Consider the following 25,070-nt stretch of genomic DNA (forward strand, 5'->3'; position numbering starts at 1 on the left):
GTGTTAATGCTAAGCAATAAAAGTGAAAACCTTAATTAAGCTGTATTTATAAATACACCACCAAATGTCAGATCAAATGAATATACCGAGTGTTGGGAATCTGGGAGTAAAGGAAAGACACCTCTCTTCTCTAGTAGCTTTACTCAACAATCACTGCCCGACCTGACCTGCAGAGTTGCCAACTCAAAATTTCAGATGGCATTAAACCTACTCCCAAAAAAAATGCTCTTCAAATCATTTCTGTTCTTTGATGTGCCAAATTATAAATAACAGGTATAACTGACTCATCGTTATTCTAGATTTGCTAATTTCCAATCTGCAATCTCTTCATTCTCGGTGTCCTGGGGTTTTGGTGGTCTATGTGAGGGTCCGGGTTGCAGTTGTGATGACTCGTATGCTTTCAATAACCCAATATTTTTCAGTACTTCCTTGGGCAGTTTATAATCATAACAACAGTTTCCATTTCTTCTTAGTCCATACTTGATAATCAGTATTGCATTTAAAATTTTGATATTCGGTCTTTTTCAAAGCTTTGACTTGACAATGTTCACATGACTAAAGATACACTCTACATCAGCACTGGAGGGAGGCAATGTCAAAATAGTCACAGCCAACTCAGAGAGGTCACTGAAGGGATTTTCTCCTGTTGCATCCCTAAACAAGGCTATTTCACGCCAGAATGCTAAAGTGCCAGTGTTGTTTCCACAATACAGGATGAAGCTTCCTCCAGTGAAATTCACTGCATGTGAGAAGTTCTTCATTATCAGTAAACTATTCTATTCTATTATACTTTGTCGCTGTCTCCTGCGTTAGCAAGGTAGCGCAAGGAAACAGACGAAAGAATGGCCCAACCCACCCACACACATATGTATATACATACATGTCCACACAAGCACATATACATACCTATACACTTCAATGTATACATATATATGCATACAAAGACATATACACATATACATCCTTCATTCTTGCTGCCTTTATTCATTCTCGTCGCCACCCCACCACTCATGAAATGACAAACCCCTCCTCCGCATGCACACGAAATAGTGCTAAGAAAAGACAACAAAAGCCACATTCGTTCACACTCAGTCTCTTAACTTTCATGTATAATGCACCGAAACCACAGCTCCCTTTCCACATCCAGGCCCCACAAAACTTTCCATGGCTTACCCCAGACGCTTCACATGCCCTAGTTCAATCCACTGACAGCACGTCAATCCCGGTATATCACAACGTTCCAATTCACTCTATTCCTTACACGTTTTTCATCCTCCTGCATGTTCTGGCACCAATCGCTCAAAATCTTTTTCACTCCATCTTTCCACCTCCAATTTGGTCTCCCCCTTCTCCTTGTTCCCTCCACCTCTGACACATGTATCCTCTTGGTCAATCTTTCCTCACTCATTCTCTCCATGTGCCCAAACCATTTCAAAACACCCTCTTCTGCTCTCTCAACCACACTCTTTTTATTACCAAACATATCTCTTACTCATTCATTACTTACTTGATCAAACTGCCTCACACAACATATTGTCCTCAAACATCTCATTTCCAGCACATTCACCCTCCTGCGCACAACCCTATCTATAGTCCACGCCTCGCAACCATATAACATTGTTGGAACCACTAATCCTTCAAACATACCCATTTTTCCTTTCCTTTCCGAGATAATGTTCTTGCCCTCCACACATTTTTTACTGCTCCCAGAACTTTCACCCCCTCCCCCATCCTGTGACTCACTTCTGCTTCCATGGTTCCATCCACTGCCAAATCCACTCCCAGATATCTAAAACACTTCACTTACTCCAATTTTTCTCCATTCAAACTTACCTCCCAATTGACTTGTCCCTCAACCTTACTGTACCTAATAACCTTGCTCTTATTCACATTTACTCTCAGCTTTCTTCTTTCACACACTTTACCAAACTCAGTAACAAGCTTCTGCAGTTTCTCACCCAAATCAGCCACTAGCGCTGCATCATCAGAAAAAAACAACTGACTCACTTCCCAAGCCCTCTCATCCACAACTGACTGCATACTTGCCCCTCTCTCCAAAACTCTTGCATTCACCTCCCTAAAAGCCCCATCCATAAACAGATTAAACAACCATGGAGACATCATGCACCCCTCCTGCAAACCAACATTCAATGAGAACCAATCACTTTCTTCTCTTCCTATTCATAAAAACTTTTCACTGCTTTTAGCATCTTTCCTCCCACACCATACATTCTTAATACCTTCCACATCTCTATCAACTCTATCATATGCCTTCTCCAGATCCATAAATGCTACATACAAATCCATTTGTTTTTCTAAGCATTTCTCACATACATTCTTCAAAGCAAACACCTGATCCACTCAGCCTCTACCACTTCTGAAACCACACTGCTCTTCCCCAATCTGATGCTCTGTACATGCTTTCACCCTCTCATTTAATACCCTCCCATACAATTTCCCAGGAATACTCAACAAAATTATACCTCTGTAATTTGAGCACTCACTTTTATCCCCTTTGCCTTTGTACAATGGTGCTATGCATGCATTCCGCCAATCCTCAGGCACCTCACCATGAATCATACATACATTAAATATCCTTACCAACCAGTCAACAACACAGTCACTCCCTTTTTTTTAATAAATTCCACTGTAATACCACCCAAACCCACTGCTTTGCCGGCTTTCATCTTCCACAAAGCTATTACTACCTCTTCTCTGTTTACCAAATCATTCTCCCTTACCCTCTCACTTCGCACGCTATCTTCGACCAAAACACCCTATATCTGCCACTCTATCATCAAACACATTCAACAAACCTTCAAAATACTCACTCCATCTCCTTCTCACATCATCACTACCTGTTATCACCTCCCCATTAGCCCCCTTCACCGCTGTTCCCATTTGTTCTCATGTCTTACACACTTTATTTACCAAAGCATCTTATTTACCAAAGCATCTTTTTATTCTCCCTAAAATTTAATGATACTCTCTCACTCCAACTCTCATTTGCCACCTTTTTCACCTCTTGCACCTTTCTCTTGACCTCCTGCCTCATTCTCTTGTACATCTCCGTCATTTGCACTATTTCCCTGCAAAACACGTCCAAATGCCTCTGTCTTCTCTTTCACTAATAATCTTACTTCTTCATCCCACCACTCACTACCCTTTCTAAACTGCCCACCTTCCACGCTTCTCATGCCACAAGCATCTTTTGCACAAGCCATCACTGCTTCCATTAATACATCCCATTCCTTCCCCACTCCCCTTACTTCCTTTGCTCTCACCTTTTTCCATTCTGCACTCAGTCTCTCCTCACACAAGCCTCCTTCCCAAGCTCACTTACTCTCAGCACTCACTTCAACCCAACATTCTCTCTTCTTTTCTGAAAACCTCTACAAATCTTCACCATCGTCTCCACAAGATAATGATCAGACATCCCTCCAGTTGCACCTCTCAGCACATTAACATCCAAGAGTCTCTCTTTCACTCGCCTATCAATTAACACGTAATCCAATAATGCTCTCTGGCCATCTCTCCTACTTACATACATATACTTATGTATATCTCTTTTTAAACCAGGTATTCCCAATCACCAGTCCTTTTTCAGCACACAAATCTACAAGCTCTTCACCATTTCCATTTACAACACTGAACATCCCATGTACACCAATTATTCCCTTAATTGCCACATTACTCACCTCTGCATTCAAATCACTCATCACTATAACCCGGTCTCGTGCATCAAAACTACTAACACACTCACTCAGCTGCTCCCCAAACACTTGCCTCTCATGATCTTTCTCATGCCCAGGTGCATATGCACCAATAATCACCCATCTCTCTCCATCAACTTTCAGTTTTCCCCATATCAGTCTAGAGTTTACTTTCTTACACACTTTATCACATACTCCCACCACTCCTGTTTCAGGAGTAGTACTACTGCTTCCCTTGCTCTTGTCCTCTCACCAACCCTTGACTTTACTCCTAAAACATTCCCAAACCACTCTTCCCCTTCACCTTTGAGCTTCGTTTCACTCAGAGCCAAAACATCCAGGTTCCTTTCCTCAAACATACTACCTATCTCTCCTTTTTTCTCATCTTGATTACATCTACACACATTTAGACACCCTAATCTGAGCCTTCAAGGAGGATGAGCACTCTCTGCATGACTCCTTCTTCTGTTTCCCCTTTTAAAAAGTTAAAATACAAGGAGGGGAGGGTTTCTAGACCCCCGCTCCCATCCGCTTTAGTTGCCTTCTTCGACACGTGAGGAATGCGTGGGAAGTATTCTTTCCCCCCATCCCCTAATTCCAGTATTCAACGCTCTATGGATTACATGAATTCACTTGCACTCAGTAATGACATTGACTGTAACAACTGGACGTTGTCTGGCAAACGTTAATGAAGCTGTTTCACCAACTCCGCTACAAACTGTATGTATCTTCCTCAAATATCCTTTTAATCAGGAAACTTTCAAACTCATATCCAAGTACGGATGTGAGCCTAAATAGTTCTCAACTGAATCTTCTTCCTTAAATTTTCTGCCTGGGATGAGGGTCTTAGAACTTATGGAATCAATAAGTTGAATAGAATTTCATGAAGCAATGCCAGGTCCTGAGGGATGCAGTGGTCATTTCAGGTTCACCCTTTTCTGGAGCAGAGGCTGAGACTGGTCTCGCTGGTTGATATCTGTGTCCACCAGCGTTCACCATGTCAAGGCCAAACTGTAGAGAGTTAATCACCTGTTGCTGGGCTTGGAGGATCTATCTAGTTTGGGCGAAGGTTATCGTAAGTCACCAAGGTGTTGCTGTGGTGGGGCACCTGCGAATCAAGGGGTAAGGCCTGTGTAAGGTGGCCATCCTACTCTGTGCTATGTTGAGTACTTGGGAGTAAATGAAAGACAGCTGCCCAGTCCAACATGGTGGCTGGCATCCCCATGCTAACGGACTCTGCCCAACATATCTTACAGTCCAACCATCCTACACTGAGCAATTAGGAAACATTGAAGCTTGCATCAAGAATCTGGAAAATCTTTTCCAAAAATAATTTTTCTTAGGGAAATTATATGGGAGGGTATTGATTCAGAGGGTAAAGGCATGTACAGAGCATCAGACTGGGGAAGAGCAGTGTGGTTTCAGAAGTGGTAGAGGACGTGTAGATCAGGTGTTTGCTTTGAAGAATGTATATGAGAAATATTTAGAAAAACAGATAGATTTGTATGTAGCATTTATGGATCTGGAGAAGGCATATGATAGGGTGGATAGAGATGCTTTGTGGAAGGTTTAAAGAGTAGATGGTGTGACAGGTAAGTTGCATGAAGCAGTGAAAAGCTTTTACCAAGGATGTAAGGCATGTGTACGAGTAGGAAGAGAGAAGAGTTACTGGTTCCCAGAGAATGTCGGTTTGCAGCAGGGGTGTGTGATGTCTCCACTGTTGTCTAATTTGTTTATGGATGGAGTGGTTAGGGAGGTGAATCCAAGAGTTCTGGAGAGAGGGGCAAGTATACAATCTGTTGTGGATGAGAGGGCATGGGAAGTGAGTCAGTTGTCGTTTGCTGATGATACAGTGCTGGTGGCTTATTCGGGTGGGAAACTGCAGAAGTTGGAGACTGAGTTTGCTAAAATGTGTGAAAAAAGAAATTGAGAGTAAATGTGAATAAGAGCAAGGTTATTAGGGTCAGTAGGGTTGAGGTAGAACCTAATTGGGAGTTAAGTTTGAATGGAATAAAACTGGAGGAGGTGAAGTGTTTTAGATATCTGGGAGTGGACTTAGCAGCAGATGGAAACATGGTAGTGGAAGTAAGTCACAGGGTGGGGGAGGGGGCAAAGGTTCTGGGAGCTTTGAAGAATGTGTGGAAGGTGAGAATGTTATCTTGGAGAACAAATATGGGTATGTTTGAAGGAATAGTGGTTCCAACAATGTTATATGGTTACGAGGCATGGGCTATAGATAGGGTTGTGTGAAGGATAGTGGATGTGTTGGAAATGAGATGTTTGAGGACAATATGTGGGGTGAGGTGGTTTGATCGAGTAAGTAATGAAAGGGTAAGAGAGATGTGTGGTAATAAAAGTGTGGTTGAGAGCAAAAGAGGGTGTGTTGAAATGGTTTGGACACATGGAGAGAATGAGTGAGGAAAGATTGACAAAGAGAATATGTGCATCAGAGGTGGAGGGAAGGAGGAGAAGCAGGAGACCAAAAGGTGGAAGGATGGAGTGAAAAAGATTTTGAGCAATTGGGGCCTGAACATACATGATGGTGAAAGGCATGCAAGGAATAGAGTAAACTGGAATGATGTGGTATACCGGGTCGACGTGCTGTCAATGGATTGAACCAGGGCATGTGAAGCGTCTGGGGTGAACCATGGAAAGGTCTGTGGGGCCTGGATGCGGAGAGGGAGCTCTTGTTTTGGTGCATTACACAAGACAGCAAGAGACTGAGTGTGAAGAAATGTGGCCATTTTTGTCTGTTCCTGGCACTACCTCACTGGAAGGGAGGGGGGTGATGCTATTTCATGTGTGGCAGGGTGGCGACAAGAATGGATAATGGAAGCAAGTATGAATATGTACATGTGTATATATGTATATGTCTGTGTATGTATATGTATGTATGTATACAGCAAAATGTATATATATATGTATATGTGCATGTGTGGGCATTTATATATGTACATGAGTATGTGGGTGGGTTTGGGCCATTCCTCGTCTGTTTCCTTGCACTACCCCACTGATGCAGGAGACAGCAGTTAAACATAATAAATGAATAAAAATGAAGTGAAAACTGAGAGAAAACATTGTAACTGCTGGAAAACTTCGAGAAGGCAATCTAAATGAAAGGATGATGTACAACAGAAATTTTCCTTTTGTAAAACAAATATGGTTTGTTAAGAAAAAAGAGGAAACAATATTTTGGACATTCCATTCACAAGCACTGAAAAACTGATTCATAACAACACTATTAACAAATCAACACCCTAAGATCTCAACCTGAAAAAGCTGCAGATAGTTCTATACAGTAAGATATTCATTCCCTTAAAAGTGACTACCATAAAGGCATATTCAGCAGATCAAAAATCTATACACACCACATGAACTGGTTAGATAAAAAACTATCAATCTTTCCCATGGAAAGCACTAAGTAATGTTCCTTAATCAGCAAATTAGAACAATTATCGAAAAAAGAAAAAATAGAAAAGAAAAAAGCATACTGGAATGGGGACATAAAGCTATAAAGATGTGTAAGATATGAGTTCATTCCTCCTCACTTATCCCTAGTTCTCTCCCCAGACATGAAGAAAGTCAGGGGGAGAGAAGTTGAAACCAACGAAGGAAAATTAAAGAAAGCACCAGGAAACAAACAATGGCCCATCCACTCATACACACATATATAAACATAAACGCTCTTACACACACAGACATATACATATCAACATATACATACATATACAGGTACACCAACGATTTTCAGGTACTCTTGGTTTCAAAGCACTGCCGGATTAACCATTTTGCCAGAAAAACCGTGGTCATGTAATAATAATTCATCAACACACTTCTAACCCACTAATTATTCATCTCCCATATGTCTAAAGTATACCACAGACTGCTAGAAATCTAAATTAAACAAATATTAAATGTTGAGCAACCTAAGATGGTAAGTCTGTCCTTAGATTGTTTGAATCCTGTGGGGCCTTCTTCGCCTTCTATTGCTAGCATTTTCCTTGGTGTGCATCGCCAAAATAATGCAGTTTCATCTGCATTATACACCTGCTCAGGATTGAGGTGCTTGTCAGCTACGAGTTTCGCAGATTTATCCACATACTCAGCAGCTCATGGTTTGCAAACCGCTTTTCTCTGCACACTTTATTCATGAAAATTCCATGACGCTTCCTGAATTTTTGAAGCTGGTGGCTGATTCATGTGAGAAACTGCAGAAGCTGGTGACTGAGTTTGGTAAGGTGTGTGAAAGAAGAAAGTTGAGAGTAAATGTAAATAAGAGCAAGGTTATTAGGTACAGTAGGGTTGAGGGTCAAGTCAATTGGGAGGTAAGTGTGAATGGAGAAAAATTGGAGGAAGTGAAGTGTTTTAGATATCTGGGAGTGGATCTGGCAGCGGATGGAACCATGGAAGCGGAAGTGAATCATAGGGTGGGGGAGGGGGAGAAAATTCTGGGGGCCTTGAAAGGTGTGTGGAAGTCGAGAACATTATCTCGGAACAAATATGGGTATGTTTGAAGGAATAGTGGTTCCAACAATGTTATATGGTTACGAGGCATGGGCTATAGATAGGGTTGTGTGAAGGATAGTGGATGTGTTGGAAATGAGATGTTTGAGGACAATATGTGGGGTGAGGTGGTTTGATCGAGTAAGTAATGAAAGGGTAAGAGAGATGTGTGGTAATAAAAGTGTGGTTGAGAGCAAAAGAGGGTGTGTTGAAATGGTTTGGACACATGGAGAGAATGAGTGAGGAAAGATTGACAAAGAGAATATGTGCATCAGAGGTGGAGGGAAGGAGGAGAAGCAGGAGACCAAAAGGTGGAAGGATGGAGTGAAAAAGATTTTGAGCAATTGGGGCCTGAACATACATGATGGTGAAAGGCATGCAAGGAATAGAGTAAACTGGAATGATGTGGTATACCGGGTCGACGTGCTGTCAATGGATTGAACCAGGGCATGTGAAGCGTCTGGGGTGAACCATGGAAAGGTCTGTGGGGCCTGGATGCGGAGAGGGAGCTCTTGTTTTGGTGCATTACACAAGACAGCAAGAGACTGAGTGTGAAGAAATGTGGCCATTTTTGTCTGTTCCTGGCACTACCTCACTGGAAGGGAGGGGGGTGATGCTATTTCATGTGTGGCAGGGTGGCGACAAGAATGGATAATGGAAGCAAGTATGAATATGTACATGTGTATATATGTATATGTCTGTGTATGTATATGTATGTATGTATACAGCAAAATGTATATATATATGTATATGTGCATGTGTGGGCATTTATATATGTACATGAGTATGTGGGTGGGTTTGGGCCATTCCTCGTCTGTTTCCTTGCACTACCCCACTGATGCAGGAGACAGCAGTTAAACATAATAAATGAATAAAAATGAAGTGAAAACTGAGAGAAAACATTGTAACTGCTGGAAAACTTCGAGAAGGCAATCTAAATGAAAGGATGATGTACAACAGAAATTTTCCTTTTGTAAAACAAATATGGTTTGTTAAGAAAAAAGAGGAAACAATATTTTGGACATTCCATTCACAAGCACTGAAAAACTGATTCATAACAACACTATTAACAAATCAACACCCTAAGATCTCAACCTGAAAAAGCTGCAGATAGTTCTATACAGTAAGATATTCATTCCCTTAAAAGTGACTACCATAAAGGCATATTCAGCAGATCAAAAATCTATACACACCACATGAACTGGTTAGATAAAAAACTATCAATCTTTCCCATGGAAAGCACTAAGTAATGTTCCTTAATCAGCAAATTAGAACAATTATCGAAAAAAGAAAAAATAGAAAAGAAAAAAGCATACTGGAATGGGGACATAAAGCTATAAAGATGTGTAAGATATGAGTTCATTCCTCCTCACTTATCCCTAGTTCTCTCCCCAGACATGAAGAAAGTCAGGGGGAGAGAAGTTGAAACCAACGAAGGAAAATTAAAGAAAGCACCAGGAAACAAACAATGGCCCATCCACTCATACACACATATATAAACATAAACGCTCTTACACACACAGACATATACATATCAACATATACATACATATACAGGTACACCAACGATTTTCAGGTACTCTTGGTTTCAAAGCACTGCCGGATTAACCATTTTGCCAGAAAAACCGTGGTCATGTAATAATAATTCATCAACACACTTCTAACCCACTAATTATTCATCTCCCATATGTCTAAAGTATACCACAGACTGCTAGAAATCTAAATTAAACAAATATTAAATGTTGAGCAACCTAAGATGGTAAGTCTGTCCTTAGATTGTTTGAATCCTGTGGGGCCTTCTTCGCCTTCTATTGCTAGCATTTTCCTTGGTGTGCATCGCCAAAATAATGCAGTTTCATCTGCATTATACACCTGCTCAGGATTGAGGTGCTTGTCAGCTACGAGTTTCGCAGATTTATCCACATACTCAGCAGCTCATGGTTTGCAAACCGCTTTTCTCTGCACACTTTATTCATGAAAATTCCATGACGCTTCCTGAATTTTTGAAGCTGGTGGCTGATTCATGTGAGAAACTGCAGAAGCTGGTGACTGAGTTTGGTAAGGTGTGTGAAAGAAGAAAGTTGAGAGTAAATGTAAATAAGAGCAAGGTTATTAGGTACAGTAGGGTTGAGGGTCAAGTCAATTGGGAGGTAAGTGTGAATGGAGAAAAATTGGAGGAAGTGAAGTGTTTTAGATATCTGGGAGTGGATCTGGCAGCGGATGGAACCATGGAAGCGGAAGTGAATCATAGGGTGGGGGAGGGGGAGAAAATTCTGGGGGCCTTGAAAGGTGTGTGGAAGTCGAGAACATTATCTCGGAAAGCAAAAATGGCTATGTTTGAAGGAATAGTGGTTCCAACAATGTTGTATGGTTGCGAGGCGTGGGCTATGGATAGAGTTGTGCACAGGAGGGTTGATGTGCTGGAAATGAGATGTTTGAGGACAATATGTGGTGTGAGGTGGTTTGATCAAGTAAGAAATGATAGGGCAAGAGAGATGTGTGGTAATAAAAAGTGTGTGGTTGAGAGAGCAAAAGAGGGTGTTTTGAAATGGTTTGGTCCCATGGAGAGAATGAGTGAGGAAAGATTGACCAAAGAGGATATATGTGTCAGAGGTGTAAGGAACATGGAGAAGTGGGAGACCAAATTGGAGGTGGAAAGATGGAGTGACAAAGATTTTGAGTGATCGGGGCCTGAACATGCAGGAGGGTGAAAGGCGTGCAAGGAGTAGAGTGAATTGGATTGATGTGGTATACCGGGGTCGACGTGCTGTCAATGGATTGAACCAGGGCATGTGAAGCATATGGGGTAAACCATGGAAAGTTCTGTGGGGCCTGGATGTGGAAAGGGAGCTGTGGTTTCGGTGCATTATTACATGACAGCTAGAGACTGAGTGTGAACGAATGTGGCCTTTGTTGTCTTTTCCTAGCTCTACCTCGCACACATGAGGGGGGGGGGGGTTGTTATTCCATGTGTGGTGAGGTGGCGATGGGAGTGAATAAAGGCAGACAGTATGAATTATGTACATGTGCATATATGTATATGTCTGTGTGTGCATATATATGTATACATTGAGATGTATAGGTATGTATATTTGCATGTGTGGATGTGTATGTATATACATGTGTATGTGGGTGGGTTGGGCCATTCTTTCATCTGTTTCCTTGCGCTACCTCGCTAACGCGGGAGACAGCGACAAAGCAAAATAAATATAAATAAATAAATATCTTCACTATAGTCATGCTCATGTTGTAATTTAAGTTCTTTATGGAACAACTTAGCCTGGTCCATTATCATGCTACCTAACAAGTTCACTCCATCACTCCGACGCTGTCGAAACCATTCCATCATCACTTATTGTGCTCAATACTCTTACCATCTTTCATATTTTTCTAATCGTCATTTGCTTCTTGGAACTGCTGTATGCATAGAATTTCAATATTTTTTCCCTTTGCTTCTTTATATCATAAACAGTTGATGAACCAATACTGTAGACATCACACAGCTCATGCATCAAAACACCACGGTCCATTTTTTTCAACAGTTATACTTCATCTTGGATCAATATGGACTGGTGTTTATGTTTGACACCACGACTGACACTCTCATATGTCTTAGAAGCCAGAACTAGGGTTAAATTTAAGCAAAATAAACTAAGTATCTCACAGAATTGCGGTATCACTGCCAACAAGTGCAGTGTAGAGAATGTAAATAAGTGAGCCCTACACACAACGCCACCTGTGGCCACCTAGTAAACTTGTCTGATGGCCATGGTAATTTCAAGTTCCCTCATGTAATTTTGTCTGGACTAAAGGAGGTGCCAAACCATCAGTTGCCGGAAATTCGGTGGTGTGCCTGTAGACAAACGTTTTTTTTTATTTTTTTTTTTATTATACTTTGTCGCTGTCTCCCGCGTTTGCGAGGTAGCGCAAGGAAACAGACGAAAGAAATGGCCCAACCCCCCCATACCCATGTATATACATACGTCCACACATGCAAATATACATACCTACACAGCTTTCCATGGTTTACCCCAGACGCTTCACATGCCTTGATTCAATCCACTGACAGCACATCAACCCCGGTATACCACATCGCTCCAATTCACTCTATTCCTTGCCCTCCTTTCACCCTCCTGCATGTTCAGGCCCCGATCACACAAAATCTTTTTCACTCCATCTTTCCACCTCCAATTTGGTCTCCCTCTTCTCCTTGTTCCCTCCACCTCCGACACATATATCCTCTTGGTCAATCTTTCCTCACTCATTCTCTCCATGTGCCCAAACCACTTCAAAACACCCTCTTCTGCTCTCTCAACCACACTCTTTTTATTTCCACACATCTCTCTTACCCTTACGTTACTCACTCGATCAAACCACCTCACACCACACATTGTCCTCAAACATCTCATTTCCAGCACATCCATCCTCCTGCGCACAACTCTATCCATAGCCCACGCCTCGCAACCATACAACATTGTTGGAACCACTATTCCTTCAAACATACCCATTTTTGCTTTCCGAGATAATGTTCTCGACTTCCACACATTCTTCAAGGCCCCCAGAATTTTCGCCCCCTCCCCCACCCTATGATCCACTTCCGCTTCCATGGTTCCATCCGCTGCCAGATCCACTCCCAGATATCTAAAACACTTCACTTCCTCCAGTTTTTCTCCATTCAAACTTACCTCCCAATTGACTTGACCCTCAACCCTACTGTACCTAATAACCTTGCTCTTATTCACATTTACTCTTAACTTTCTTCTTCCACACACTTTACCAAACTCAGTCACCAGCTTCTGCAGTTTCTCACATGAATCAGCCACCAGCGCTGCATCATCAGCGAACAACAACTGACTCACTTCCCAAGCTCTCTCATCCCCAACAGACTTCATACTTGCCCCTCTTTCCAAAACTCTTGCATTTACCTCCCTAACAACCCCATCCATAAACAAATTAAACAACCATGGAGACATCACACACCCCTGCCACAAACCTACATTCACTGAGAACCAATCACTTTCCTCTCTTCCTACACGTACACATGCCTTACATCCTCGATAAAAACTTTTCACTGCTTCTAACAACTTTCCTCCCACACCATATATTCTTAATACCTTCCACAGAGCATCTCTATCAACTCTATCATATGCCTTCTCCAGATCCATAAATGCTACATACAAATCCATTTGCTTTTCTAAGTATTTCTCACATACATTCTTCAAAGCAAACACCTGATCCACACATCCTCTACCACTTCTGAAACCACACTGCTCTTCCCCAATCTGATGCTCTGTACATGTCTTCACCCTCTCAATCAATACCCTCCCATATAGATAAACGTACACGGACATATACATATATACACATGTACATATTCATACATGCTTGCCTTCATCCTGTCGCCACCCCACCCCATAGGAAACAGCATCACTATCCCTCGCTTCAGTGAGGTAGTGCCAGGAAAACAGACAAAATATAAATCAGCAAATATTCAAGAAAAAACTCTACAAGAGACAGAAAAGAACTTCAAGTGCTTAAAAAAAAAAAGGCAATAATCCTGTGTTGGTTTTTCTATACACAGAGGAAAACTCATACATGGGCAACAGAAATGAAAGTATGAAATCTTGGGAAAGCAATATGAATCGCTAATACCCATTCAGTACTTGGGACTGATCTATCACTACATATCTGATGCCAATTTCCTCCGTGAATTCCCATCAAGGTGGTGGCAACAGCAAAAGTGTTCCCACTAATCCCTGTTCTTACATGCCTCCCTCACATACACTATTCCCAACATTTTTCCACCTTTTTCTACCTCCGGTACTCTTCCACTTTATTTTCCAACGTCACAAGAGGTCTTCCTCTCAGACAATACCCTTTTAATGATACTATCATACACTCTCCTTGTAAACTCCCTGTTTTGTGTTCTTTCCATATGCCCAAACCACCTTAAAGTATATTATGTTTCACCCATTCCTCCACTCCACAATTCATTCCCTTTCTGTTATATTCCATAGCACATTTCTCATACACCTCATTTTTTTCTTCATTTCATCTAGTCATACCACATGCTCCTCTCAAACAGCTCATTTCTACTTCCTGAATTCTTGATCTCTGTGGCTCATACCATGTCCATGTTTCAGTTGCATAGCTCAGGGTCAGGAGGAATATGCTATCCCTTAATCAGGTACGGGTCAAGAGGAATATGCTATCTCTTAATCAGGTCAGGGTCAGGAGGAATATGCTATCCCTTAATCCATTCTTCACTTCTATTCTTATGCCTCTATCCTTCATTATTCTATAAAGGAACCTAATGGCTCTTCTACTCCATACTGCCCTTTCCCTATCACCAAACTTACCCAAGATAGCTCCTAAATACTTAAATTCTTTCACCTCTTCCCGTCTTTCTCCTTCCATATCTATAACACAGTTTAGTACACTTTTGTCTTTCACTCTATAGGGTTCTTAAAAAATCTATACTTCCACTCTGTTTCCTTTCAAGCACCATTACCTTACTTTTAATTGCATTTACCTTCAATTGCTTATGTTTGCACATATCACAGAACACTGTGAAAACCATCTGCAACTACTCTTCATTCTCGGCAAACAACACAGTATCATATGCAAACAGACTAGTCACTAGCCACCATCCTTACTACCACAGTCCATCACTGAACCCTTTTTCCCTACTTTTGCTTTCAAATCTCATATCACTTCGTTCAACTTTCCATCCACTCTTACAAATGCACTTGCTACTCTACAGAAGCCTTTCTATCTAACTATCTATCTATCTATATCTCTGACACCTGTCCCAAATGGAATTCCCTCAAATGGGTGGCCATGGAAAAAGAGTTTCCATAACTAAAACTCTAGTTCTGCTTTTTAGCCTTTACTTCCTCACCCTTAACAGGCCACTGGCAAGAAGCAAGTTTAATGTGGTGTTTGCAGAGGCTCCTATCTAAAGTTCCTAATGACTACCCTCTAATGCTCCTACTAAATGTTCCTAATGACTGCTCTCTAAAGCTCCTACCTACTACTTCTAATTTTTTTCAAACTATTTCCAACTGTTAGTAAGAGTGCTGAAAAGTAGATATAGGTAGTACAAGTTAGTAAGGTAAGGACTATTTACGTGTGTCAATAATGAAAGAAAAGGTTGGTCAGCCGGAGTTGTGTAGGTCAGGAAGGGGAACGGAGTTGTGTAGGTCAGGAAGGGGAAGACAATAGGTCAGACTGCTGACAGCAAAGGAAGAAGAAAGGATGAGACATTGGCAGAATGAAAAGGGGTTGGGCCATACCTTACCTTACCTTAAGGACTTCCAGAGTTCAGCTCCCAGCACCGCTCACTATCCAGTGCAGCCTAACGGACATGAGTAGCAAGCTATCCTGCCATGACGCCTACTCCCCCCACCACACCAAACTGCCATCGGGAACTGGGACCCAACATGAAAGCCTCAGGGGGATGAATAGCCAACCATCACTCACCCTACACAGCCAACCTGAGGGGTGACACCATATGTTATGAGGCAGGCAACTAATTATCAACCTGTGCTCTTGGACCACATCCTGTAAAGGGAATGGGTCCAGGTTAGGGCTTTCATGGAGCACACTGTCAGGTCTCGGTATGAAAGCCCTAACCCTCTGAAAGCATTCGCACTCTCTTGACACTATGCGCTTCGTCAATTTAGTGTGGCAGATGCCACATGCACAGTGTCTTTGCTGGAGAGTTCCTGTATGCCCTGAAGGACTTCCGAGGTGCCATAATAGCTGCACTTGCGATGGTGTGCAGCTCAGAGCATGAAGCAAACTCCAGAGACATGTATCGATGATACAAGCCTCTGACCCTCATGAAGCCATGATGTCTAGCTTCCAGAAGGACTCTACAACAGGAATATAAGGCTCGAAGACCACCTCATAACCCTTTTGCCTCAACCATCCAGCTAAAAAGGCATTGATGTTATCATGCCTTTTTACCTGACCCCCGTGGGTATGTGGGTATATATGCAAGATATGCCCAATTGTACCAGGCTTGTGACAGGTATCACAGCAGGAGATGTTGTGTCGGCCTCTTTTAGTCCTAGCAGGGGTGGAGAGTGTTCCCAATCGCACTTGGACAGTTTTAACATTGTCACTGAGGAGTTGGGTCCCACTGGTGTCCCATCTGCTGAATTGTGGTATAGCAGCAGATGAGGCGAGACCTGATCATCACAGGTACTAATTAGGTTAGACCGCCATGCATGCGACTGTTCCATCTCATTGCTTTTCTGTCGACCAGAAATGCATGCAAGGCCTAACCAACTGTGCAACTTCCTTAATAATGCAGGTTCCCAGACTGCCGCCTAAATCACCGGATAAGACGAGGCAAGCAATTTCTCAAATCTGGCTAGTTTATCTAGCTGGACAGTCAAGACAAAATCAGGTATTCCCAAACCACCATCCCCTGACACTGAATGGAAGAAAGTGCAGGGCGCGTCATGGGGCAGGCAGAGTCAATAGCGAACTGTCACTCTCACCTGCCTATCCATATGATCCATATGTGCTAACTACAGCTTATATACCTCCCCAAGTACCAGGTGATGCATTAGTTTAGGTATGAGGTGATCTATGAGGATTGTAATCCTCTGCTGAGGTTTTAGAGAAGCCCTGGTGATGTTAGTAAGCCCCATTTCTAGCAGGGCACCATAGGATTTGCATCTACCCCCTGTCCCAATGAGAATACCAAGGTACTTGTAATCATCCTCAGTGTCTATGGAGCTGATAGTGCTGCCCAAGATTTGGAATGTCCTATTCTTATTGACGTACCAAGCCTTGCGCTTGCCACTGGTCTTCATGCTAAGGGACCGACACTTTCCCGGGTTAACTTGAGGGCCATTTCCTGCGAGAGTCCACCATGACATCAATTGCCTTCTGCAAACTGCCCGCCATCTGTGCCACCAGAACCAAGCCGTCTGCGAAGGCAAACACTGGCATCTTTTGATCTCCAAATATTACCCCCACACCCTATTCCTTAACCTTTGTGATCCCTTCATTTATCACAAGGTTAAAAAGAGGGTGACAGGGATCACTCTGCTTGACCTCACAATTCATTTTGATTTCTCCCGACATCTTGCCACCACCTTCAATAAATGTGAAGGCTTGGTTGTATTTCAACATGCTACATGCCCTGATGGGGGCAGGAATGCCCTTCCGCAACATGGCCCATCCAACAGTGCTATGATTAACACAATCAAATGCTTTAGCCATGTCAAGGAATGCAAGGTGCACAGCATGGGACTGTGCCTGCACACGACCAATGATCACATGCAGGATCATGAGGTTCTCAAGGCACCAATCTACAAGGGAGAAATGCCTTTCGAGCTCTATCATTCTGGATGAGGCTCAAAATGCAACTGCTCAGAATCTTATGGAGCAGACAGACTACAGTGCATGAGATGGTAATTGGCCTGTAGTCCTTGGGCTGTGTAGGATTTGGTACCTTAGGTATCAGTACTGTCCTATTCGCCTTGAATGGTTAAGGCAGTGTAGAGGTGGCGTTCCAGAGACTGAACATCTTGCAGAGCATCCACAGAGGAATTGACTTCAAGAGCCTTGTCTGCATTCTGTTGGGACTGAAGGCTAATGTTTTAGTGGCTTTGAGGTGGTGTGCTGCCTCTCCCATGATTAGAACCTCTGCCAGTGGTTTGTATGTTGGGACATAATCAGTGATGGCACATCTGTTTGGATGGCCATGAGAAGAAGGCTTCCCAAAAGGGGTAGAGGGTTTCCGGCCCAACTGTCATTGGCAGTACCTCCCACTCACCTTTAAGGACCTATTCAGTGGACAGCGACTTATCCTTACAATAAAGCCACTGTACTTTTTTATACAGTTCCCTGCACAGCCGGTTTCCACGCAAAGAAGCCCCATCAGTCCGATGATCATTGCCCGCGCTCGCTGGTTGTCCTGCTCTACCCTCAACATGAACCTGGCACTCTGAGGGTGAGCCAAAGGAACTTACCAACTTTCTGGCATGTTCTGAGATCACCCTGATGGTGGAGAGGCTGTCCCCTCGGCACAAATGCCCAAGTGTGAAATTTATCACTTCCTCAGCCTACACAGGATTAGTGGGGCCAGGCCTTACTGTGTCGAGGTAAGACTCAGTCTCTGCAACAAAAGGGGCAATGGATTGGGGTTGAGGGTTCCGTGGAGCATCAGAGACAGATAAAACCGTGGGGTAATCTCCACCACCACCACCAGGAGCAGCAAGCTCTCCCCCACCGAGGACAGCCCCTCTCCCACACTGGTAGAGCCTTCCCCATCGGAGATGGCACGTACACACCTTTCCTTGCATGATGCCTCCTCCTGGATGCCACTCCGTGTGTTGTCTCTGATGTTTGCCGGGCCATGTCTTTCACCCGACACATCATTCGCCACCTTCCCACCTACACCGTTCTCATGGTGAGGGTTAACTTTCAGGATCAACTCCTGAACATGGGACTTATAAGATGCCTTCCATCTGAGGCCCTTGATTGCCTCAACTTTCTGGCAAGGAGCAATAACCTGTAACCGCTGTCTGGCTACCAAAGAGGGACCAGTTGCCATTGTCACCTCTGAACTTGCAGGAGCTCTATCTCCTCAAAAAACCATATTGCCTTAGACAAGACGTGCCATGTTGCCAACTCCTGATGGAAGAAGTTGGCATGTGCCCACCTTTCATTGACCATATGGCCCTGATAGCTGGCAAAGGTGTTCCCACAATGTGGGCAAGTGGGAAAGCAGTCATCAGCCACTCCCCCTTGGCTCATGCTGGCACCTGACATACAAACAGTGGTTGGCATGCAATTCCCGAAGGACTTTTTTCAGCATAATGGGTGTCATGGAATGAAAACCCATGACAAGGGTAGACGTACTGGAAGGTTTCACTCAGTACTGCTGCCTGTAGGCAGCAGATGACTGCAGTCAGGTGATGGAGGCTGCAGCTGTGTTTCAGCCCTTTGACCACCCTTTGATAGCTGCCCAGTTAAACCAGTAAACTAGCTTAGACAACCCCCGACTCTCGGCTGCTACGTGACTTATACTGGATAGCCGCTTAACAGAGCTAGGGTTTTAGGAGTCATTGTCATAATGCTACTAGGCTGTTGCTTGTTGAGCACTGTTCTGGTCTGATTTTGCAACCCCCTAATGCTCCTGCCTAGATTTTCCTACCTACTACTTCAAATCTACTGCTCCTACCATTTTGCCAAAAGGCAGGACTAGCACATAGAGCTCAGTGCAGAAAAATCTAGAGTTACAAAGAAGGAGCTGCATGAAATATTAAGAGCTGACAAGTGTTAACACAACAAGATGAGATTGTTTGTTTGCGGAAAAAATGAAAGTAGTCCACGTTAGTGAGACAGAAAGAAAAGACAGCTACCTGGGTCAGATGAGAACAACTTGACAACCACTAAACTGCTGGCCTGCTAAGCAGATGTCACTAACCCTCCTGATACCTATGCAGGTAGTACTGGTAATATACCTCCTCGATCGTTAGCTGCCTACCTACCACAGAAGACTTTCACACCATCTAACAGTTGTTCCCCTACCCCATATATTCTAAATGCATCCCATATAGCATTCCACTCAACTCTGTCATATGCTTTCTCAAGATTCATAAAAGTTACATGCAGCTTCTTACATTTTGATAGATACCTTTCTAGTCATTTTCACCACAAAATCTGATCCACACATCCCCTATCTTTAATAAAATCCCTATTGCTCATTCATTCTGCATTCAGTCACTTCCACCACTTTATCAATCAATACTCTTGTATACTCATTTCCTGGTATATCATTACTGGTATTTTATTCCTTTGAATAAAAGAACAATAATACCTTTCACCCAACCTTTTATTTCTAAGCTAGATTACATATGATTCAAATGCATCCAATGAATGGCATTTTTTCCTCAATACTTGTACATTTCAGCCAAAATCACATCACTCAAGGTGCCTTTCCTACCTTCAACCTCATTATTGTCCTTTTTACCTCCCTTCTTGTATCCTTTTCCTTCCATCCTCCATACCCATCATGGATATAACAACTGCTGCTTCACCTTCTCCCACATTCATCTTCAAAATGCTCTTTCTTTATTCTTTTACTTCCTCCTTTTGATTCAGGAACTCCCCTTCCTAACTTCCCTTTCCTCTTTTATGTACCGCCAGTACAATTTCCTTCCCTAAGCTTTTCACTCAACTTTCTTCCAGTCTTCATCTACTCTTTCCTTGTTTCCTATCAGCTTCTTGACAATCCACTCACACATCTTATATTCTTCCCTCCTCCTTTGTGATCTTCTTTTCAAATCTACCAAATGCCTTCTCGTTCTCTTCCAAAACATTTCTAATCTCATCTGTCCACTGTGTATTTCCCTTTTTATTCTTATATCTCATGACCTTTTATCTTGCTACTAATTCTACAACCTTTAACAGTCTTTCACTAAAAATTCTAAACATCTCATTCACACATGACTGCATCCCTACATCTAAACTTTCAGTCGCCCTCTATTCATGTTCCTCCTTCCATTTTTTCTGATTAATCTTTTCACTTGCCAACTCTTTTATGTCTCCATTCTTCTTTACACCATACCTCCATTTCTCCCTGACCAGAACTGCAAAATAGTCAGTCTTGAAAGAATCCTTCCACAAATCTAGCACAACCTTTTCTAAGCCTTTAATCCATTGCCACATAGTCAGTCAAAACTTTTGTTCTAGTTTTCCATCATTTCTCATCCATGTTTACCTGTGGATCATCTTGTGCTGAAAAAATTGTTTGCAAGGAATAAACTCTTCTCAGCATGGATATCTACAAGATAAATTCCATTCTAATTTAGTCCAAGCACTCCCAATTTACCAATCATCCCTCCAATTTCACCACATCCCATCTTCATATTCATATCAACCAACCACCTTTTTCTCCCTTTAAAAACCATTTACACAGACTTTCTTCTCCCTTTAAAAACCACTTTTGCAGTCATTCAAACTTTTCTAGAAATGCTTCAGTTCATCCTTACCTTGCAATGTCTTTATATTCATTCAACAAAATTTTTCATAACAGTAGGCTTCTGATGAAAAACATTTAACAATTCAAACTCATTCCATCCTATTTTGAGAAAGTCATAACATCATGCCTATGCCTACCACTTAAGGCCAGACTCCTTCAGCCCTATCTCATTCCAACAAGAAATCCCCGATATTCCAAATTCTTGGCAGAAAGAGATCTGGTACCAGTATCATCCTCAGGAATTAAAACTGACAGAGTTCCTTTTCATAAAGGAGGGAACAAAGCACTTCTAAAAATCCAGTAACATAGCATGTCATGTAAGTATTTTGAAAGAGTATAACAATAACGACAACACATACAGAATTAAAGAACCTTTACCATTCAGAATAGCAAAGATAAACAATAGATAATTGTGTCTTTCACTGCTGCTTAACCACAAAGGCTTTTGACAATGTGACCAAATGCAACCATGGGGTGACAGCATATGAAATGCAAACAAAAAGAATAACTGACAGACAAGGACACTCGATCTATAAATTTCAAAGAAAGAGGTCCAAAGTTGTAGTAATTAACAATGGAAAGTCTACTCCTTAACTGTGAAAACCTTTGTGTTCTATAGTACTGTGTTTCCTCCTCAACTGCTTCTTATACTCAAACTTGATAATGAGAGCAAAACTCATTATGCTTTTCTTTTTATGTTGGAGGCTCCAGTTACAGACTGAAGTCCACATCAAGGCCAGGCCTTAATTTTAATATAAAGATGTCAACGAAAGGAAGAAAGAAGAAACATGGAGAAGCATTTACTAATTCAGGAGAATGAAAAACCTGTTTTACAAAACATGCTAGGTCATACTTACTGGGAAAGACATAAGATGGAAGAAAATGTCAAAGCTTCAAGGAGTGGGGACCGAAGTTATCAAAATGGCCCACCCTTGAGTTGCCAACAGCCAAACAGTAATAATAAGACACAGCAGCTTGCCAAGTATTGTGTGGTCTAGCTTGTGGCAGGGGAATGCAAACAGCCAGCTCTTGGGAGCATAAAACTAAAGTAATACCTATAGAATAGGGAGAGTGATCCAATATTGTAGCACAGGGCAAGTGGGTCAAGTTTTGAAGCTAGCATGGGAGAGATGATAAGTTGGACTGCTTTCAACTCAACTCTGTAAAGTAAAGATGCAGAGCCAGAACTAACAATGATGTGAGAAAAATACTTCATTACAAGGATGGATTAATGCTCAGTATAAACAGAGCAACTGTTCAAGGAAAAAATATCAACATCTAAACAGAACTACCAGTTTCTAAAAGATAGATTTAGCTATTTTCATAATGTGGGGTTTCCGATATTGTGTGTATATCACAGTAATACCAAGTATGTTCACTGAGTCAAGAGGTGGAATGACAAATTTGTTAAAAGAGAGGGGAAACCTGGGAAGAATGTTTGATACTAAGATGGGTAGAAACTAGGTCTTGGAGGCATTAAACTTACCCACAGTTCACCTAACCTACTGTCCAAGTCTGAGTCTGCTGAAGAAGTTGTGTTGAGACGAGATGCAAATCAAGTAATAGAAGAAGGAGCAGGTTTGAAGAATGGGGAGGAATGCAGTATTCAGTTGTCAGCATATGAGTGCATTAGGTTATTTGCAGAAGAAAATGAATTGCTGATAACATGAAAAAAGTGTAAGAGACAAGACACAACCTTGAGGGACTCCATTGTTGATAAAGAAAGGGGGAAAGACTAATCCATTAAGAACCATGGAGATAGATCGACCAGAGAGGAAGCTAGATATGCAGGAACAAAGTGAGGGATGGAAGCCAAAAAGAGGGGAGCTTAGAGATATGACCCCACTGGTCCATAAGTCAAAAGCTTTGGATATATCAAGGGCAACTATACAGGATTCCCCAAAATCTATCAGGAAAGATGACAAAACATTAGTAATACAGGAAAGATTATCATAAGTGGAGCTTGCTGTACAGATACCATGCTGGTGATCAGAAAGATGTCTGAGGACAAATGAGTTGAGAAAAAATTGAAAGACTTTGGAAAAAGCAGATGAGAAACCAACATTAAGATAGCCAGAGAGGTCAGAACGGTCACATAATTTTTTTAGATGGAATGTTCCAATATATGTTTCCAAGAAGAAAAAGGTCTAGTTTTAGGACAAAAACTGAATACACACACAAGCAAGCATGGTAGCATATAACATCAGAATCAGTATTGCAATTTCATATGATGATAATGAAAATCTGTAAACAGATATCAAACAAATCTTGTAGTTTTGTGAAAATAAGATAGTCAAAAAAGAAAACTGAACCTCTCCTCAAAACAAGGAGCAAAGAAGTTACATTACATCTCAAGTGCAAGATGGAAAAACTGACTGTAGCATGTCAGTGATATGATGGTAGCATGCAGTTGAAACATTAGAAATCCATGAGTGATAACTAACACTTATCTCACCTTTGGAGAACACAACACAGAAACTGTTGATCATGCAAAAATGATATGTTGCTTAAAGAGAACTTTCAAAACAAGTGAAGATCATTAATGATGCTGTTAATTAATGCACTGTTCTTTTTTGGTTGAAAAGCCATTGTTCACTGATATCACTGTAGAGGGTTGGAGAAATTCTTGTCTTTGAGCAAAAGGGTAGCAGGTTAGCAAGTCTTATCTAGGGAATTACGTTTGAAAAACTGAATGATTGTAAATGATCCATTCCATATACATGAAGGTGGAATGAAAGATGAATCTAATTATAAGATTTCAATGAAGAACCTGCAGTACAATGAGAGACATTAAATTCCAACAATGTAAAACACTTTTACCTACCTCTCTGCAGTAAGGAAGGGCAAGTGTGATGACTGAAGCCATTCCAAAATATGCCAGGAAAACTAACAGGAGAGAGAGGCCAATGGCAATAGGAATAGTACGTTCTGGATTGATTGCTTCTTCACCTAAAACAGTACTTTAGAATCATTTAAAATTCACAAAAAGACTACTTTCTGTACATAATATTTCCCTCTTGATATTTTATGAAAGATGGAGAAAAAACAATGAAACAATATTGATATTATTTTCCCTTAGTACATAACTATGTAGCTGTTATTGAGCTAATCCATTAAATTTGACTGAATATGCAAACAAAACAGACAAAATAGATACTGTAAAATAAAAAAACAGCATGGATGTACTTAAAAATGTAGGTAAACTATAGAAGAGAAACATAATTAAATTTGTCCCAATTACTTTACATAGATGATGGTAAGTTATTACCTAAATCAAAGAAAGAGCTGTACAGAAGGGTCAGCGGCTTCAACGATGCATAAATGATGATAATGCTGAAAGTGAACGTGAATAAAAGACTTGTTTTGGAAAATGATGAGAGACAAGATTTCAATTTCTAATATCATGAAAAATGTAGTGTAGATTTAGTTAACAAACTTAATATCAACATTGATTTTGATTTTAAACTGGTTAGCTTTGATGTTTCATCTCTGTTCACAAAGGTTCTAGTTGATGACCTCTAGGATAATAATCATTTACCTGTTACAAAGGCTGTTTTTAATGAACTGATGAAACTGTATAAAAGACTGTGTATATCAATTCAATGGAGAATATTATGCTCAGAAATTTGGTATGGCAATGAGTAGCCTAGACCTCTTCAGTTATTAACAAATTTTTAAATGGAAGTCTTTAAAACAAAGTCACTAAAGGATATCTTACCTTCAAATGTAATTTGGTTTAGGTATGTAGATTATGTTCATTGCGTTTGGCCAACAAATTTACAAACATTTCTCCCTTTACTTAACAATTTAGTACCTTCCATTAACTCTACTGCAGAAATTGAAAA

At 41.5% G+C, this 25,070-nt stretch overlaps 1 protein-coding gene across 5 annotated transcripts in view; it reads right to left on the bottom strand.

Moving 5' to 3' along the window:
- LOC139767130 (uncharacterized) overlaps positions 1–25,070 on the bottom strand; it is a 273,906-nt gene that overhangs the window by 84,701 nt on the left and 164,135 nt on the right. For all 5 annotated transcript variants that reach the window (XM_071696149.1, XM_071696144.1, XM_071696145.1 and 2 more), the window contains one exon: positions 24,050–24,174. In XM_071696149.1, coding sequence (XP_071552250.1) covers positions 24,050–24,174 — 125 coding nt within the window. The remainder of the gene's footprint in view (positions 1–24,049; positions 24,175–25,070) is intronic.

The sequence above is a fragment of the Panulirus ornatus genome, chromosome 59 (genome assembly GCF_036320965.1).
Source record: "Panulirus ornatus isolate Po-2019 chromosome 59, ASM3632096v1, whole genome shotgun sequence".
Classification (NCBI taxonomy): domain Eukaryota; kingdom Metazoa; phylum Arthropoda; class Malacostraca; order Decapoda; family Palinuridae; genus Panulirus; species Panulirus ornatus.